Raw genomic sequence first — 19145 nt, 5'->3', positions numbered from 1 at the left:
TGTAGGAATGGAAAACTGACTGACGACCGTAGTGTATATGAAACAGGCTGTTGATCTTTCTTCTGATTCCAAATCCTGAGCTCTGCGCCCCTAGCATAAGGTTGTTATGGGGAGAGGGCCCATGAAAGGCCTGTGGGATTTCTCAGATGTGTGCATTTTTCATCCAGGTTTTGAGCTGCTTGAGCTGGTGTCAAGTGCTAATTGGCATCCTGTAGACCTTTCTCATGATGAGAGGAGATATGGCCTGGTAGGCTAATGTGTTACGCATTCCAGAAGTTGGAAAAGCCACTGTTACTACAGGACATCTGGCGTATGTGTATAAGAAAGCTAGCACCATGAGCCTGGGACTATCCTTACAAGAGCCAATGGGGAATGGCTAGTCCTGAGCTGGCCTTTTGGGATGGAGTTCAGGAGGGTTTCTGCCATCCTCAGAACTGAGAAGAGTGGTCAGCTGTGCCTGCAGTGTGTGTGCAAGCCATGCAGCTTATGCAGAACACCTGCTTTCCTTCTGTGAGTTTGGGATTGGGAATGCGCCAGAGAGAGGCTGTCTCCATGACTGATGACCTTTTGATGGAAATCCTGGCTTTCCCTGGCAGTCACCATGTGACACATGCAGGATTGTGCTCTGTGTGCCTGCACCAGACAGGGCTCCCAGGGAGCTTGTTCTCGGTCTCCTCTGGACTTGACCCAAGTGTCTTTTTCCTTTGCTGACTCTGCTGTGCTGTCCTTCTCTTAGAGAACACTGGCTGGGGGCACAGCTGGAGACCGAGTCCTAGGGCTTCTCCTGGCGCTGTTACAGGCCACAGAGGGGCTTGGAGGCTCAGCATGGGCGTCTGCCTCCTCAACTGCATGGTCTTTGCAGGGGCATTTCAGTGGAAACTCACAGAAGCCCATGAAGCTCACCTTGTTGCAGCAGATTCTTGTACAGCGTCCCATTCACGGGTCCACATTCGACGGGAAGCTCAGGACCCCTGAATTTTGCAATTGTGTATTTGGGAATTCTTCGACCTGCAGGAAGCATGTATTTTTTCATTTCATCATCCTCTACTATTATACATGGGCTGTTTTTGTTATTTACTTATTTACTTATTTGAAAGACTCAACAATAGAGAAAGGGATAAACAGAGATTCTCTCCACTGTTTCACTCCCCTCACGGCTGCAGTGGCCAGGTCTGGGTAAACCAGGAACTCCATCCAGGTCCTTAGGGTGAGTGGCAGGTACCCAAGTACTTGGGCCATCTTCTGCTGTGTTCCCAGGCAGGAGGCAGTCAGCTGGGACTCCACCTGGCACCCTGACAGCAGCAGCTTCAAGATCCCCTCTTGATAACTTAGAATACACAGCAAGGATTCCCCCATGAGTTACATTTTGAGTTCTTTTATGGCAGTCTGGACACCTAAAGATGATGTCATCTCTACTCCCATCCTCCAAAATCCTGTCTTGTGTGGCACAGTCGAACACCCAAGCTGCTCACCACACCCACAGCTTCCTGGTCCTATGGATTTTGAATTGCGTAGATGGGAGGCAAAACCTGGATCAGCTGGCTAATCCAGCAGGTGGGTGGTAGCACCAACCCGTCACGCTGCCAGAGCCCCACTGCACCGGGGCAGCTGCAGAGCCAGCTCAGGAGACCCGCTCACTGCTCAGGACGTGCAGTGCTGAATAAAAGCTCAGACCTTGAATTGTACTTTTTAGTATTCTGTTCCTGTTACCTCTTCTCATGCGTCTTTTCAAAGGACCATTGTTGACTCTTCTTGTCCCTGAAAAAGATGAGAAACAGCAATGTGCCTGATACTTACAGCTCTGCTTTGCAAACAGTAGTGCAGTACAAAACACCACGCAAAGGTAACTTTTCAGAAGCCCATCTGGTACATATTTACAAAAATTATATCACAAAATTATAAATATATGATATATAAGAATATATTGACTTAGTATAATTATGCATTATACATACCTGTGACTAGATATGTATTATACATCTTTAAAGACTTAACTGTGGTTTTACAGATGTATAATATAGATCTATTATGTTTAAAAGAGAGAAATGCACAAAAACTTCCCACTTGTTCTTACTTTCCAAACGCGGAAAACAGCTGGGACCAGGTCAGGCCCAAGCCAGAAATCAAGAGGAATCATTATTACTGAATTGTTAGTTAATTACTATTAAATATTTAAAATGTGGCAATCATTTCTTTTTACCTCTCTTTCTGCCTCTTTTCAAAGGACCATTGTTGACTCTTCTTGTCCCTGAAAAAGATGAGAAACAGCAATGTGCCTGATACTTACAGCTCTGCTTTGCAAACAGTAGTGCAGTACAAAACACCACGCAAAGGTAACTTTTCAGAAGCCCATCTGGTACATATTTACAAAAATTATATCACAAAATTATAAATATATGATATATAAGAATATATTGACTTAGTATAATTATGCATTATACATACCTGTGACTAGATATGTATTATACATCTTTAAAGACTTAACTGTGGTTTTACAGATGTATAATATAGATCTATTATGTTTAAAAGAGAGAAATGCACAAAAACTTCCCACTTGTTCTTACTTTCCAAACGCGGAAAACAGCTGGGACCAGGTCAGGCCCAAGCCAGAAATCAAGAGGAATCATTATTACTGAATTGTTAGTTAATTACTATTAAATATTTAAAATGTGGCAATCATTTCTTTTTACCTCTCTTTCTGCCTCTTTTCAAAGGACCATTGTTGACTCTTCTTGTCCCTGAGAAAGAAGAAACAGCAATGTGCCTGTTACTTATAGCACTGCATTGCAAACAGTAGTTCATTACAAAAACACCATGCAAAGGTCAAATTTCAGAACCCTTTCTAGTACTTAAAATATACATGAAATTTGCTTTATATGCTGCAACATTTCATTATTATTACTGTATAATCATTAGTATATGCATAGTAATGATATATACTAATTATTGTTTTTTCTATACTTTTTAAGGAATTCTACTTAATTCTATTCAACCACATTCATACATGGTGCTTCTCCCTGGGGCAGGCACTGGGGTCACCTGAGGTTGCGTTCCAGCACAGGGGGCTGGGCCCCAACCCAAGGCTTCTGCCTCAAGGGGAGTGCGCTGGTAACCAGCTTCCAGGATCAGCTACAACTGCAGGTCCTGGGGCTCCCACCGTGAGAATCAGGGACCACAGGCATAGTTTCTTCTGGTCCTCCCCACAACCCTTTGGGGTCTAACACTTTTCACATAGATGTGAAACAAATTAATTGATTAGAAGTCAAGAGCTTTTCTTAGAGGGTTCATTGATATTTAGCAGCCCATAATCTTGGCTGCAACTACTCAGCTCTGCAGGCAAACCATGAGACATTCATGCCCATATGTACACGAAACGCCTGTGACTGTGTGCTAATAAAGTTTTATTAGCAGTTGGGAGGCTAGATTTAACCTATAGAATGTAGTTTGCCAACTTTCTGCCTAGTCTTTTTTAAATATTTATTTATTTTTATTACAGTCAGATATGCAGAGAGGAGGAGAGACGGAGAGGAAGATCTTCTGTCCGATGATTCACTCTCCAAGTGAGCACAATGGCTGGTGCTGTGCCAATCCGGAGCCAGGAGCCAGGAACTTCCCCCAGGTCTCCCACACAGGTGCAGGGTCCCAAGGCCATGGGCCGTCCTCGACTGCTTTCCCAGGCCACAAGCAGGGAGCTGGATGGGAAGTGGAACTGCCGGGACCAGAACCAATGCCCATATGGGATCCCGGCACGTGCAAGGCGAGGACTTTAGCCTCTAGGCTATTGTGACGGGCCCTGCCTAGTCTTAGTAACAAGCACGATGCTTGAAACTATCCTGTATTTTAAAAATATCTCCCAAGTCATTTCAAAGAAACTGCAAACAGCATTTGCTGTAATACAGGGTGAGTAAAATAATGAAAATATGTTGACTTTATTTTAGACTTTTGCTTCCACTAACTTATTTCATCCTTAGAAAAAAAATCTATCAAACAGGTAGTAATACCATTATTTTACAAAAGACAAAGTGATGCTCATAGATAAAAATAGAAAGTTAATATAAGTTTTGAAAAGGTTTCCTTTGGGAAAGAGGCAGAGATAAAATATGGAAGCAACAATACAAGGCCTTAAAACCAACATTGTGGTGATTTCTACTGAAGAGATTGATGCTACAAACATAAACTTTAAATAAAATCTTTGTATTGAAGAAGAAGGGAAGATGATCAAGAACTTAAAAGCCAGGCCACTAAGGGGAATCTGTAGAAACGAAGGGCCAAGGTCTAACTGAAAACACAAGCACCTGAATTCAAATGCATTTCAGAGGAGCACGGTGCCCGATTCATGCACTGATTGGATGTGTTGTCCCTCAACATGAGTCCCTCTCCACACGTGCATTTAGGGCTGCACCATTCAACAGTGTCTGAGCGTTAAAGTCAAGGAAACAGAATAGATATTGTTTCTGAAGTCCTGCACCCACGGACTGCAGCTCGGAATACTTCCCTCCATCCAAGACAGGACTTTTCGGTGCTGATCACATTGCTTCACACTGCGAGGTTCTGTTTTATATATACTATAAACCTCACCAGGATAAAACGGGCTTCCTAAGACACTCAGGGATGAGTGACATGCCAAGAGGACTCACATCCCGAGATCAAGCCATGCTCTGCTTCACAAATGCTGCCCTTGGGAGGTAAGTGAAGATGCCGTGAAGGCACCTGTAGGAAGAGGTGACGAAGCCTGCATTCAGGAATAAGAGTTTGGCAGTGGGTCCTAAAGGCCTGAGAAGAACAAGCAGGTGAAATGAAGAACTTGAGAAGGTAGAGTACTTCTTGTTTGATCTTCAGAACAAGAAACTGCTCTGCATTGATCAAAGAGTGGCACTGGCCTGAGTAGGGTAATTGCTGTGACTGCCAAGGGTGAAAGTCAGCCATGAAGTTGTTCTGTGTGGGACTCTCCCTCCTGTCACTAACAGTGCTGAAGGCATATCTTGGAAAATCGGCCAGATCAAACTCTCCCTATACCACCCTGCTTGTTCTCTTCTTCTGCCCCTTTTCTGATTCGTTCTCTCTGTGTCTCTGTCTCCTTCCCCTGCCTCTTCCCTCCATCCCTTGTCCCTGTGGTCCCAAGAGAAGATACCTGTGCTATGTCTCGACTATGTCTGCTTTCCCCTTCCCCATAAGGTAGCCAAGATGACGCCCTGGCCCTGGCTGTATGTAACCTGGATCTGCAGCAATAGCCATTACTGAGCAACATACATTCTTTCGCTCTGTCTGTTAGCTGGATTTCCCTTTTAATTAAAACATACTGATAGCAAACAACTTCAGAGCAAAGAAACAGCATGTGGGTAGTCTCTCTTCATCCTCAGCATGAAGAAATTCAGGTTGCCAGTCACATTATACGAAACAAAATGCTCAGCCCTGTTGTATAGTGGTTCTTTGTGTGTCAGTGAGCTCTGGTCCCTTGCTACCATCTTTTATCTAGAAAGCTGAATACTTAGAGAAATTAGGATATGGCTCTTCTTGAGTCAGCCACTGCATGATACTAAAACCGACATCAGCTCATTAATACAGTACTGAATCAGAAAAATTAAGTCACACAAAACTACTTTTGCCTCTAGCTGGGACCAGTATTTGGAGTTAAAGAGTGAGGGCGATGTTCAGCTGACTCTGATTTATTCAGAACATCAACAGATGCCTCAACATCCAAGGAAGGTGCAACAGATGCTCTGCATCCTAAGACAAGGTGCTGGTACAGTCCTGCTGCAGAAATGGAGGGGCTCTACCTCTGCCAGCACCAGCCATCCCCACCTTCCGGATTCAGCCAAGCAGTAAAGTCTAAAGACACTCACACCCTGCACCGGAAATATCAGTGCAGGGGACCGTGCAGTAGGTGTAGATGGCACGAAGGTGTGAAGAGAACAGCTCCCCTGCTTGGCAGGGCCCGGGGGAGCTTCCAGCTGTTTGGCAGGGCCCGGCGGATTTCTCTCTGACCACCTTGATGCAGTCTCACCACCCTTTTGCATGGACACTCAAGCACCCCACTAAGAATCCTGTAATCTATTGAGGCATTGTTTGCCCCTGTGAGATGGCTTTGGCAAGTAATATGAGCTTGAGAGTTAATGTTACTGATAATGTCTTGGTGAGTGGGCCTTTAACTGTACACAGGAGTACAATTAAACCCATGTCATTTCTGGACACTTTGTTGCGTGCCTACCCATTGTCCTGAAATCTGGCCCAGACATATAGCATGTCTTCTGGGAAATGGCTTAATAAGAATTTTACAAACTAACAGAATTGATGGGAGTATGAGTGGAAACTGCTATGGCAAAAAAAATATAGTTACTGTGACCTTAAAGGTTAGCCTGTCCTTGCAACTTTTAGAGCATAGAAAATGCAGCTGTTTTAGCCGTTTTTATAATTTTTTAACTAGAGGAAATTTAGGGCAATTCTACTAACATCACAGAGATATACTTTTGATTATTGTTTAATTGTTTATGGGGTTGTAGGGTTTGCAGTTGTAGGGGGATTTAATGTTTGAAACTTTTTGCCTTAGATCCTTATGTTCTTTTTCTTTTGATGTATCTTTCCCATTATGTGATAGATAAGTTGTGAAAATAAAATGTAGTAGGTAGGAATGTTTTACTGATTAGTAGGTAACCATCTGTGCCTCGGCCTTGGAGTTCTGGCTGTCACCTAATGGCTACTTCTGAAGAATGAATAATGGTTTGCTTTAAAGAAACTGATTATAGTAACTTACAGAATTATCTTTAAGAGCACCTGGTTGAGCATGAAGTAAAAATTAATTGGACATCTGTGTATGCTGTCTTAGTTCTAAAGTTAAAGATAAAAAATCAAACGTTTGTGCAGAGGCTAGTGATGCGTCTAAGTAAATAAAAAGGACAGCTTCTTTTGGAGAATAAAGCATATAGCAAGAAGCCATCAAGTGTCAGTGTCTGTGTCTTTCTTTATCGCCGACGCCACGCACCCTTCCCGAGCTCCGAACTCTCGGCTGGAGCTGGACTCCGGCATATCAGACTCACTCTGGAAACATGTAGAGCTGCAAGGTTGTGAGCAGAGATGAAGGCAGGACTTGGAGCCAATAACGGTGTCAATAAACAAATGGGATTACCTTGACCTGGTATCGTCAAGATGGGAGCCGGACAGGGTGTTTTTGAGAGACATTTTACCCAGGGTATCTATTAGAAAGAACATCCGCTGTCAGAATTTCCAGGACGTTCCAGAGTCTTAAATTTCAAGCTGTGGTGGCTTGTATACATATGATTAGGGGATTTTATGAGAAGGATACATTTCTGTTCCCCACTGACAGAGTTTGGCCCAGAGGAATTGTGGGGGCTAAGCAGAGGCTCTGGGAATGCCTTGCTTCTCTCCACGGCGTAGCAGGTTCATGGGACTGAGAGTGGCTTCCCCCTTACTGTTACCTTGCCAAGCAAAGTGCGGTGGGGGCTCTGTGACTGCATGATAGGGCGTGGAGAGTGGCTGGACCTCAGGGATGTCACATGTCCTACTTCAAGGCTCACAGTCTCCTGAGTGCAGAGGGTTCCGGGCTCACCCTGAGGACTGTACGTATACTGTGTAATTTATGTGCTTCTGTGGATGGGACTCATTACTGTGGACTAATCCTAGGCATTGATCACCGTGGAAGTGAGAAGGTGAGTGGACTCACACTGGTCACACTGTGATCATGGTGGGCTCACAGTGGTAATACTGTGACCATGGTGGGCTCACACTGGTCACACCATGCTCGTGCTCATGGTGGGTTCACAGTCATCACACCATGGTCATGGTGGGCTCACAGTGGTCATGCTGTGGTCACAGCGGGCTCACACCAGCCAATGTGGTCATATCTCCCCCTACTGTTAATAAAGAAGATCTATCATGCCCAACTTAGGTGTCATTGTGGACTCATGTCCCACCCTTGTGCTTCAGAGCTCCTTGGCCCTACCTAGCACACACCTCTGGATATTTACTGAAGGAGTAGAAACTCCAGCCAGAGAGGCACAATGCCAAGATACAAGTCACCAGAGGGGGGAACCAACAGGGGTTTCCACACATGCCTAAAAATAAAAGCAGAAACGCAAACAACATGCACAAGGAAAAGATAATGATTCCCACAAAGAAATATAGCGCTTCAATATTAAAATGTGATGATGAAAAGACAGATGAAATGTCTGAAAAAGAATGATCATAAGATTACACAGAAACACAGGGAAACAAACACAGAGGAAACTAATGTATGATATGGTTATTTTTTCTGATATTAAATATTGAGAAGAAAGTAAACTTAAATGTTTGATATGAATAATTCAATCTGTCAAATAGGAAATACAGAAAAAAATCTTAACAACAGACTTGGGAGGTAGAAGGAAGAATTTCCTAGCAGGAAGACAAATCCTTGGAAATATCTCAGTCAGACAAAAAATCAACAACAACAACAACAAAAACAAAAAAAGAGAAAAACTAAAGATAGTCTTTGAGCTGTAAGGGATACTAACAAATGACCTAGCATACATATCTTAGGAGTTCCTGAAAGTGTGGAAAGAGTGAAATTAACAAAATGTTTATTAAGTGAGATAATGACAGAAAACTTCCCTGATTTGGAGAAAAAAATTGATATTCAAGTTCAAGAAGCGCACAGAACTCTCTATATTAGATATGATCTTTGAGGGCCCAGCGGTGCGTGGCCTAGCAGCTAAAGTCCTCGCCTTGAATGCCCAGGGATCCCATATGGGCGCCGGTTCTAATCCCGGCAGCTCCACTTCCCATCCAACTCCCTGCTTGTGGCCTGGGAAAGCGGTCGAGGACGGCCCAAAGCTTTGGGACCCTGCACCCGCGTGGGAGACCTGGAAGAGGTTCCTGGTTCCCAGCTTCATATCAGTGCAGCACTGGCCGTTGCGGTCACTTGGAGAGTGAATCATCGGACGGAAGATCTTCCTCTCTGTCTCTCCTCCTCTCTGTATATCTGACTTTGTAATGAAAATAAATAAATCATTAAAAAAAGATATGATCAGAAAAGATCTTCACTATGACACATTACAGTCAAACACGCAACAGTAAAACATGAAGAAAAGATTCTAAAATGTGCATGAGAGAAATGCCAGATTACCTTCCGGAGCTCATCAGTCAAACAGCTGGTTTCTCAAAGAAACCCTTCAGTTTAGGAGAGAATGAAGACACAGGCCAGGTCCTAAAAGAAAGTTTCAACCCAGAATACTGTGCCCAGCAAAGCAAGGTGAAATAAAGAGTTTCAAAAACAGAAAATGGAGAGAATTTGTTACCACTTGTCTAGCCTTACAAATGGTTCTTAGGAACCTGCTGCACATAGAAACCAGGAAAAATAGTCATCATTACAGAATGTGAAGGAGAAAAAGCTAGTGAAAATCTGGCTATTTAAAACAAATGTTAGTGTATCTAAAGGGAGACATGCATTACATAATAGTAATTGGAACTTCATCACTCCGCTTTCATCAATGGGCAGATCATCTAGACAGCAAATCAGCAAGCAACAAGCAAACAAAAAACACAGAGTTAATCTACACTATGGACTAAATGAACCTAGTTGTTGTCTACAGAACAATTCACCCCACCGTTGCAGAACACATTCTTTCATCACTCTATGAGATTTTTTTTTAAGGAAAGATTGTACTTGAGGCCATAAATCATGTCTCAGCAAATTCAAAAAAATTGAAATCATACCATGTAACTTTTCTGACCACAATAGAATGAAGCTGAAAATCAACAATTTAGCAAACTCCAGGAAATATGCAAACACATGGAAATTAATGTTTGCATATGAATCCACTGAATGAACAGTTGATCACAGAAGAAATCAAAAGAAAAAATATTCTTTTAAAAAATTCCTGGACGGGCCCAGCAGCGTGGCCTAGCAGCTAAAGTCCTCGCCTTGAATGCCCCGGGATCCCATATGGGCGCCGGTTCTAATCCTGGCAGCTCCACTTCCCATCCAGCTCCCTGCTTGTGGCCTGGGAAAGCAGTCGAGGACGGCCCAATGCCTTGGGACACTGCACCCATGTGGGAGACCTGGAAGAGGTTCCTGGTTCCCGGCTTCGGAATGGCGCACATCGGCCCGTTGCGGCTCACTTGGGGGGTGAATCATCGGATGGAAGATCTTCCTCTCTGTCTCTCCTCCTCTCTGTATATCTGGCTTTCCAAAAATAATAAATCTTTAAAAAAATTTTAAAAAATTAAAAAAATTAAAAATTCCTGGAAACAAATGTGACAGCACAACATATCAATATTCCTAATAAACAAAGATGGAAAAATCCTCAACAAAAATACTAGCTAATCCAACTCCACAGCGTATCAGAGAAGTGATTCACTCATACCAAGTGAGATTTATCCTTGGTAATAAGGGATTGTTTAACACATCCACATTCAGAAATGTGACACAAAACATTAATAAACTGAAGCATAGAAATCACTTGATTATCTTAAAAGATGCAGAGAAAGCTTTGACAAAATATGACATCTTTTCATGATAAAAAAAAATCATAAGCAAATTGGATATAGAAGAACACGCCTCAACACAATCAAGACAACATGTGACAAATCCACAGTGAGCATCACATTGATGGGGGAAAACTGTAAGCATTTCCACTAAGATCTGGAACCTGACAAGAATGCCCATTTCCACTGTTGCTTTCAATAGAGCCCCAGAAATTTTAGTTAGAGTCATAAAGCAAGAAAAGGAAACCAAAGGAATACAAATTGGAAAAGAAAAATTCAAGTTATCCCTGTTCACAGATGACATGATTCTATAGGTAGAAGAACCAAGCGACTCTACTAAGAGGCTCCTGGAGCTCATGAGGGAACTGGGTGAAATTATAGGGTATAAAGCCAACACACAAAAATCAATAGCCTTTGTACACACAATGCAATGGCTGAGAAAGAACTTGTAAGACCAGTCCCATCACAATAGATACAAAATTTAAATATTTTAGAATAAATTCAACCAAGGATTTGAAAGAACTCTAGAATGAAAATTACAAAACATTAAAGAAAAAGTGGAAGAAGACACATTAAAAATGGAAAAAATCTTCCACATTCATGGATTTGAAGACTTAATATCATCAAAATGTCCATACTATCCAAAGCAATTTACAGATTTAATGTGATCTCAATCAAAATACCGAGGACATTGTTCTCATGTTTAGAAAAATTATGCCAGAATTCATGTCAAAACAAAATAAACCCCAAATAACTATTGCATTCTTAAACAAACAAAAAGGCCAGAGGGATAGCAATACCAGAATTCAAGGCATAGTACAGGGCAGTTAAATCAAAACAGCCTGGCACTGGCACCAAGAGAACAGAATATAAACCCCAGAAATGGACGCATGCATCTCCAGCCAACAAATCTTTGGCAAATAAGCTAAAATTAATCTCTGCAGAACAGTCAGTCTATTTGATGAATGCTGCTGTGACAACTGGATCTATGCGTGCGGAAGTATGATACAAGACACCTACCCTACACTTCATGCAAAAAACAACTCAAAATGGATCAACAATCTAAGTCTATGACCTAATACCATCAGACTGCATAACAAAACAATCCAGTTAATAAATGGACAAAGAATATGAGAAGAAAAGATGCTTCTCAATATATAAAATAAAAATGGTAACTAGACAAATGAAAAAAATCTGAGGAACACTAGCCATCAGGGAAATGCAAATAAAAACCACAATGAGGTTTCACCTCACATCCAACAATTTAAAAAGAATAAATGCTGGATAGCATGTTGGCAGAATGTAAACTAGTACAGCCATTATGGAAGACAGCATGGAGATTCTGAAAACAAATCTACCATCCAACCGAGCCATTCTACTCCTGGGAATTTATCAGCATATGAAACTTATTTGTACTCTGATGTTTATTGTGGCACTGAGATATGAAACAACCTGGATGTCTACCAATTGATAGATAAAGAAAATGTGGTAATCATACACTATGAAACACTAGTCAGCCATAAACAATGATGAAATCCTGTCTTTTGCAACAAAATGGATGCAACTGGAAACCACTATGCTTAATGAAATAAACCAGTTCCCTGAAACACAAATATTGTGCGTGTTCCTCATCTATGGTAACTAACACATAGACTACAAACAAATGTAATCTATAGGAGCAAAACTGACACTTTGAGGTTTGATTATTGCTTACAGTCCTTGTCTATACTCTGTACATTTTCTTTTTCTACTTGGCTTTTGTTGAATACTTCATCTAATGCAGTGATCAGCCTGTGATTATGAAATGAACTGAAATCCTGTCATTGTAAACATTTTTATAAAAGAAATAAGGAAGGAGGAGGGGGTGTGGGGAATGCAGGCAGGAGGGAGAGTTTGGTGGGCAGAGTCACTATGCTACTAAACCTGTGCTGTGAAATACATGAAATTGGTTCACTTGACAGAAAGAGTAATTCTGAAAATAGAAATGCAATAGAAATGTACAGTTTCCCTCTGTGGTGCACAGAATGAAACATCATACATCATTCCCACACCCATGCCTCAATGTGTAAATCCAGTTTTGGGTATACTCTGACTTAACTGGGTTTAAGGAGTGATGAGTTTCCCAGGATTGGATCTGATCTTGTACTAATGCTTTGGCTTGGATATAGTTGTTCAGATTTTGTCTGTCTGTGTTTGTTCTGTCTTCTCTTTTCTGCATTCATTGTTACAACACACAATCTCTCCAATGTTTCCTTCTATTTCTTCATTTCCAAATCAGTGTTGGCATGTCCTTTAACACAGCTCAGGTCTGCACCCTGTGTTCCAGATCCTGTTCTTAGCAAAGATGATTGAGTTTGAGCCAATTCAGTTTTCCTTGTTATTTCAGGGAATCAGCCATTTGAATGCAAATATGTAAGGCAGGTAGACAGAGTGGTGTTGGTCACACACAATCATTTCTTCTCATGGTCACAGAATCACAGCTTGATCCTTCAGTGCCTGGCCAGAGATCATATTTCTTAGCCTTACTTACTTGAAGCTAGCTTTGACTAAGTTTTGGCCAAAAAAGATGTGATCAGATTTTCATTAAGGAAATGAAAGGCTTACTCTCTTGTTCATTTCTTCCATTCCCACTCAATGGGAGACAATGACAGTCAGACCAGCCTTTGTGGCCCTTGAGATTGAAACATATCAAGGAAGGCAGATTCTCCCTACCACTTCTGGAATTCTAGATGACAACTAATTTATTTGTGTTGAAACTGTTTGTTTTGGATACTATTTGTTGTAATGACATAGCTTATACTCTGAATAATCCAGCAGCTGTGAAGCTATCATGGCACACAGGAAATCTGTGGGCTGCAACAAAGACAACACCATCTGGCAGAAAGATCAGCACCATGGAGAGAACCAAGGACCACTCCCCCCCAGCCCTCCTGCCCCCCGGCCGTGCCAGTACCTTCCTTAGCACCTCGGAGGTTTCTTTGTTTATTGTTGCGTCTTCTCCTTTGCCCTTCAAACAGAAAATAATAATAATCATCATCATCATCATCATCATCATCATCATCATCTTCCAGATTATAAAAGAAGCAGATTTTCAAGTTCTTTACATCAGTAGCCTTCAGCTATTTTATTTTTAAATCTTCATTCCCCAGTCATTAACATACCATGTTGGCGGTTATTATCATGGGGAAAATAATAATTTCCACAAAACATTGTACACTTAGACACAGCCATAACGTACACTGTGCTTTTACATATCCACATGAGGCTTTATTATCCATTTACAATAAAGAAAATATGGAAAGCAGCTGAAGTCAGGTGAAAGCTAACATTAGAAGCAGGGGAACATCAAGGCAGTCAGGCCACTGCATCCCCAGAAATCACTGGTGCACTCTAGTTCCTGGAATTCAGCAGCCTGGCTTGAATACCTACAGAATTTTATAACAGTCAGAACTTAAGATGTAGGTAGAAGAAAAATCATCAGAGAAATAAAGACAAATGTATAGGGATAATAGAGATTAGAAATTTGAGAAATTGAAGTGCAGGACACAGACTATAGAAGGAAAAGCAAAAAGGAAATGAAGAAGAACAATTAAAAACTACAAAGAAAATAGTCAACAGAAGGTAGTGAACAAATCACTGGAATCCCTGAAGAAGAAAACAAAAAATAATTGAAGAAATATTTAAAGGTAATTCAAGAAAAAAATTTATGGAGTCACGCTGCAAAATGGAAAATGCATCTAAACACCACAGGTCTTTACTCTAAAATAGAAAAACAGACAGTCAACAATGAAATACGGGCAAGCAAGTTTAAACTAGACCTGTATTACCACAGTGATGGTAGGGGCCATATGCAGCAGCATCAGGGCTATTTTAAAAATTCTTTCTTCACAAGGACATAAGCCTCATTCAGTGCGCATCACACATGTAAACATTACGTGTTCTTAGGGGCAGGTGTTGCAGTGCAGACGGTTAAGCTGCAGCTTGGGATCCCACATTTCATATCAGCGACTCTGCTTCTGATCCAGCCTCTTGTTAAAGGGAGAAGGGGGTCCTCTTCAAAATGATACACTGAGTTTAAGAGGCTTTTATCTGCTGACAGTGAGGGTTGTGACAAAGTGACCTGCTATCTAGCAGCAACAGAATATTCGGCTTACTGTTTCACAGGCAAGGGCAGAGGTCATCTCAGAAATCCATCCTTTAGTATTGCTGTTGATACAGAAAATGAGATACTGCCTGTTCTACCAGGACATTTCTACCACACTGTCCATACTTGATCAACAGGCTGTGTCCCACTAAACATGACTTCATAACAATCTCTTGCTTCCATGCAGTTCTCAAAGAGTCAGGTTATGCAGATAGAGGGGAAAAAGAGTCTGGCTCCTTATTTTTTTTTTAAGATATATATTTTTTCTTTTTTTAAAACATTTTATTACTATTGCTATCATTTTATGATACAGTTCCATATTCCCTTATCTCCTCCCCAATTCCCTCCCCCCCAGCTCCTCTATATCATTACTAACATATAGTTCTTCGTACCCAGTCATATGTCCATCATTGTGGGTGTGGACAATGGCAGAGTCCAGCATCCTATTCTCAACATATAGTAAACAGTGTCATTGTAAGTCCATCTTTGTCTGGAAGCAGAAATGCACACCATACTACATCCTCACATCTGGATGTTAGTTTCCATTACACAACTACTGTACATCCCCTTAAATGAAAAGTCATGATACAAAATCAACAATAGAAAGAAAAATAGAAATTTACAATGCCATGAAGTTAAATGACATGTTACTAGATATGACAGTCTCCATTACACAGCTACCATACATCCCCTTAAATGAAGAGCCACAAAACAAAATCAACATCAGGGAGAAAAAAGAAATTAATAACACCAAGAGGTTAAATAACAAGCCATTAAATGACTAACGTGTAGCTAAAGAAATGAAAATTAAGAACCTTCTTGAAGAAAATGATGCCACTGCATGATCTAGGAGTCATTGAATGATTTAATCAGAAGAAAGTGTACTGAAGAGATGAAACCAACAGAAAACAACAAAACCCATGTGATATAGTTTCCGCTGATCTCTGTTGAAGTGTGTCTCCTCCAGACAATAAACAGATGGGTTTTGTTTTTAAATCCAGTCTACTAATCTATGACGTTTGATTGAGCTTAAGCCATTTACATTCAGAGTTTAATATACATGGGTGGTATTTGGTCCTGTCATTTTAGGAATTGGTTGTTCGTTGGTTTAGTCTTCTATTGTCATTTTACTGGGATGTTCTTCCTGTTTGCCTTTGGTTTTGGTAGGTGCTATTCCTCTTCTCTGCCAAGAGAACATCTTGAAGTATCATTTGTAGCGCAGGTTTCAAAGAGGCAAATTCTTTCAGCTTTTCTTTACTGTGGAAGAATTTTATTTCATTTTCAAAGACAAAGGAAAGCTTTGCTGGATGTGTTATCCTGGGCCAACAAATTTTTCTTTTAGAATCTGGACTATGTCACTCCATTCTCTTCTAGCCTGTAAAGTTTCCTGTGAGAGATCTCCTGTGAGCTTAATTGGCATTCCTTTATATGTCAATTGATTTTTTTTCATGTGCACATTTAAGGATCTTTTCCTTATGTTCAATTGAAGAGAGCTGGATTATCATATGTCGTGGTGAAGATCGCTTTTGGTCAAGCATGTTGGGAGTTCTGTGCCCTTCCTGGATCTTGTTTTCCAATTCTTTCTCCAGATTAGGGAAATTTTCCTTTATTATTTCATTAAATACATTTGCAAACTCAGCTTCTCTTTCTGCACCTTCTGGGACTTCCATAACTCTTACATTTGGCCTATTAATAATGTCTTTCAATTCTTGAATACTTTTTTTGGCCTGATCCAGCTCTGCTTCCAGCTTTTTGTTTGCTTCCCCCTGGTGACAGGAAATATTTTCCAATTCTGAGATTCTTTCTTCTGCTTGCTTCATTCTATTTGGAGACTCTCCACTGCACTTTTAATTTGTTCTACTGTGTTCTTAATTTCTGATATATCAGCCTTGATTTGCTTTATTGCTTCCTTAAATTCTTTGAACTCTTGTATGTGCTTCTCATTGTTGATCAGAAGCTTTAAAATGAGTTTTATGGTGCCTGGTGGTGTGGCCTAGTGGCTAAAGTCCTCGCCTTGAACGCCCCGGGATTCCATATGGGCACCGGTTCTAATCCTGGCTGCTCCACCTCCCATCCAGCTCCCTGCTTGTGGCCTGGGAAAGCAGTCGAGGACGGCCCAATGCATTGGGACCCTGCACCCGCGTGGGAGACCTGGAAGAGGTTCCTGGTTCCCGGCTTCGGACTGGCGCAGCACCGGCCATTTCGGCTCACTTGGGAGTGAATCATCGGATGGAAGATCTTCCTCTCTGTCTCTCCTCCTCTCTGTATATCTGACTTTGTAATAAAATAAATAAATCTTTAAAAAAAAATGAGTTTTATGAATTCTGTGTGCCCCATTTTCTCGATGACTTCCTCAGTTAACTCTGAGGTTGGCATAGCATTTTGCTCCTTTGCAGGGGAGTTTTCAGTAATATTCATTGTGCCTTTGTCTCTTCTTTTGCTCTTGATCATTGTATTTCTGGTTAGCAGAGTCTTCTCCTTGGGGCAGGTTTCTAAGCTCTGTCACCCACAGGTCTACAATGTGATTTTACTTACTGTGGTTGGTACACAACTTTTTGCTTGCAGCCACTTGTGCCACAACCTCCAGCGAGTTCCAGGTCTGGGTTCTTATGTTAGATTTCCACCGTGGTCTCCACAGCCCCAGCTCCTGGCTCAGCACTCTCCACCTCCTGTGATACTGTGCTGAGGCTGCACTGTTGTCTCTACAACCTTTCCCCCACTTCTGGTTGGAGCAGGTCCCCGGATTAGAGAGACTCCAGGTGTCCTATATAGTTAGGTTGGTGGTGTTGCTGATTTTGTTGGAACCTGTTGGATGTTAGGTCTGGGTGCCACATGGACCTATTTTGACCCGTACGATGCCACAGTTGGTATTATTTTCCTGCGGGACCAGTGCAATCTCGGACCTCAGCAAGTTCTTGCGAGATCAGCACATGCGCAGTTTACTGTTGTCCCCTGCAGTCCCAAAGCTATTGCCACAGTGCGCAAAATGGCGCCTGATGTACCACCACTACAGTTATTGATCTGCTGGCCGTCAGATCCGAGGGCTACCCAGACCTGCCCCGGGTGGAACCCATAGAATGCCACGTCATTGCAGTTCACTAAGTCAGAAATGAGCTCACTCCCAGCTCAGCGCATGCTCTGTCCTTTCCTTTGATCTTTCCTCCTTAGGCAAAATGGCGCCCAATTCAGCTCTAGGGGGCTGACTGGGCTATGAAATCCACCCTGTTCTCACACTGCCCGTCTGAGATCTGCTGCTCTGTCTCTGCTCCTGGTCAAATCAAACAGACCTGCAGGACGGACAGGTCTTTGGGTTCACCTCCCAAGCTCCCAGTGAAAGCCCCTTCCCACCTGGTTGCTGGTCGAGTTCTGGCTGCTGGTGGAGTTCAGATCGCCATGCTGGAGTAGCAGTCACTGCAACACGACACTGCTGTGCCCGTGGCCTTCCTGTGTCTGTCAGTCTCCAGGTACCCCTCTGCTGTTGTTCTGTCCTTTCCTATTTCCTATAATATGTCCTCTCTGCTTCATCCTGATTAAATGTTTTTCCATCTGTTTAAACGTGTCCTTACCCTATTCCGTCATCTTGATTCTCGAGTCTGGCTCCTTATTACAGGATGCTCACAGGCAGGCACAGTGAGAAGCAGCAGCTCTGGTCTGAGTCCCCACACCCTCACATGCAGATTCCTGATGGAGAGCCCAAGGCTGCCTGGTGTACTCCTTGAACCACACCTCCTGCCATGTGCCACTGTAGGGTCTGTGGTATGTGCTGAGTCACAGCCACTCCAACACCCTCATGCAGCTTTCCCTTACCTGTCGTGTCAGAGGCTTGGTTACTCCCAGGCTGTGCTTGTTGGCCTCCCTTTGAGAAGCACATGACACAGGTGCAATTCTCATGTTCAGGTCCCTGCAAATGCAGCTCTGCTCCTAAATTGCGACATGTAAAGAATTTTCATTTCTGACCCCTCTTCCCAGAGATCCTCTTTCCCCAACTTTAGGGCCCTCTCCTCTCCATTCCTCATCAAGAAGGAATCCCTTTCCTCTCTGTTCCCCACGGTTTCTGTCCCCCTCCCCCCTTTGTGGATAATCTAGAAGCTTTCAACTTAAAGAAACTGATAGTGCACATTTTGAAGAAAGAGCCCTGGAGGAACACAGCCTGGCTTTAGGGGAAAGATGAGGTTTGGGGGCAGTAGCCTAGTGGCTAAAGTCCTTGCCTTGAGCGCGCAGAGATCCCATATGGGTGCCAGTTCTAATCCCGGCAGCCCCGCTTTCCATCCAGCTCCCTCCTTGTGGCCAGGGAAAGCAGTCGAGGACGACCCAAAGCTTTGTGGGAGACCCAGAAAAGGCTCCAGGCTCCTGGCTTCAAAGCAGTGCAACTCCAGCTGTTGAGGCCACTTGGGGAGTGAATCAATGGATGGAAGATCTTCCTTTTTGTCTGTCCTCCTCTCTGTTTATCTGACTTTCCAATAAAAATAAGTAAGTCTTTTTTTAAAAAAAAGGATGAGGTTTTGGAAGTGTTGAGTTTGGA

At 42.4% G+C, this 19145-nt stretch overlaps 1 protein-coding gene across 1 annotated transcript in view; it reads right to left on the bottom strand.

Annotated features, from left to right (window-relative positions):
* LOC101523891 (nuclear body protein SP140-like protein) overlaps window positions 1–19145 on the bottom strand; it is a 51528-nt gene that overhangs the window by 13010 nt on the left and 19373 nt on the right. The window contains exons 7-12 of the mRNA XM_058665092.1: window positions 18431–18544; window positions 13433–13486; window positions 2691–2738; window positions 2201–2248; window positions 1711–1758; window positions 904–1008 (exon numbers count right to left, since the gene is read on the bottom strand). Of these exons, the coding sequence (XP_058521075.1) occupies window positions 904–1008; window positions 1711–1758; window positions 2201–2248; window positions 2691–2738; window positions 13433–13486; window positions 18431–18544 (417 nt within the window). The remainder of the gene's footprint in view (window positions 1–903; window positions 1009–1710; window positions 1759–2200; window positions 2249–2690; window positions 2739–13432; window positions 13487–18430; window positions 18545–19145) is intronic.

Source organism: Ochotona princeps, chromosome 5 (assembly GCF_030435755.1).
Source record: "Ochotona princeps isolate mOchPri1 chromosome 5, mOchPri1.hap1, whole genome shotgun sequence".
NCBI lineage: Eukaryota > Metazoa > Chordata > Mammalia > Lagomorpha > Ochotonidae > Ochotona > Ochotona princeps.
The sequence above is the reverse complement of the archived record's forward strand: the minus strand, read 5'-3'. Positions and strand labels throughout refer to the sequence as shown.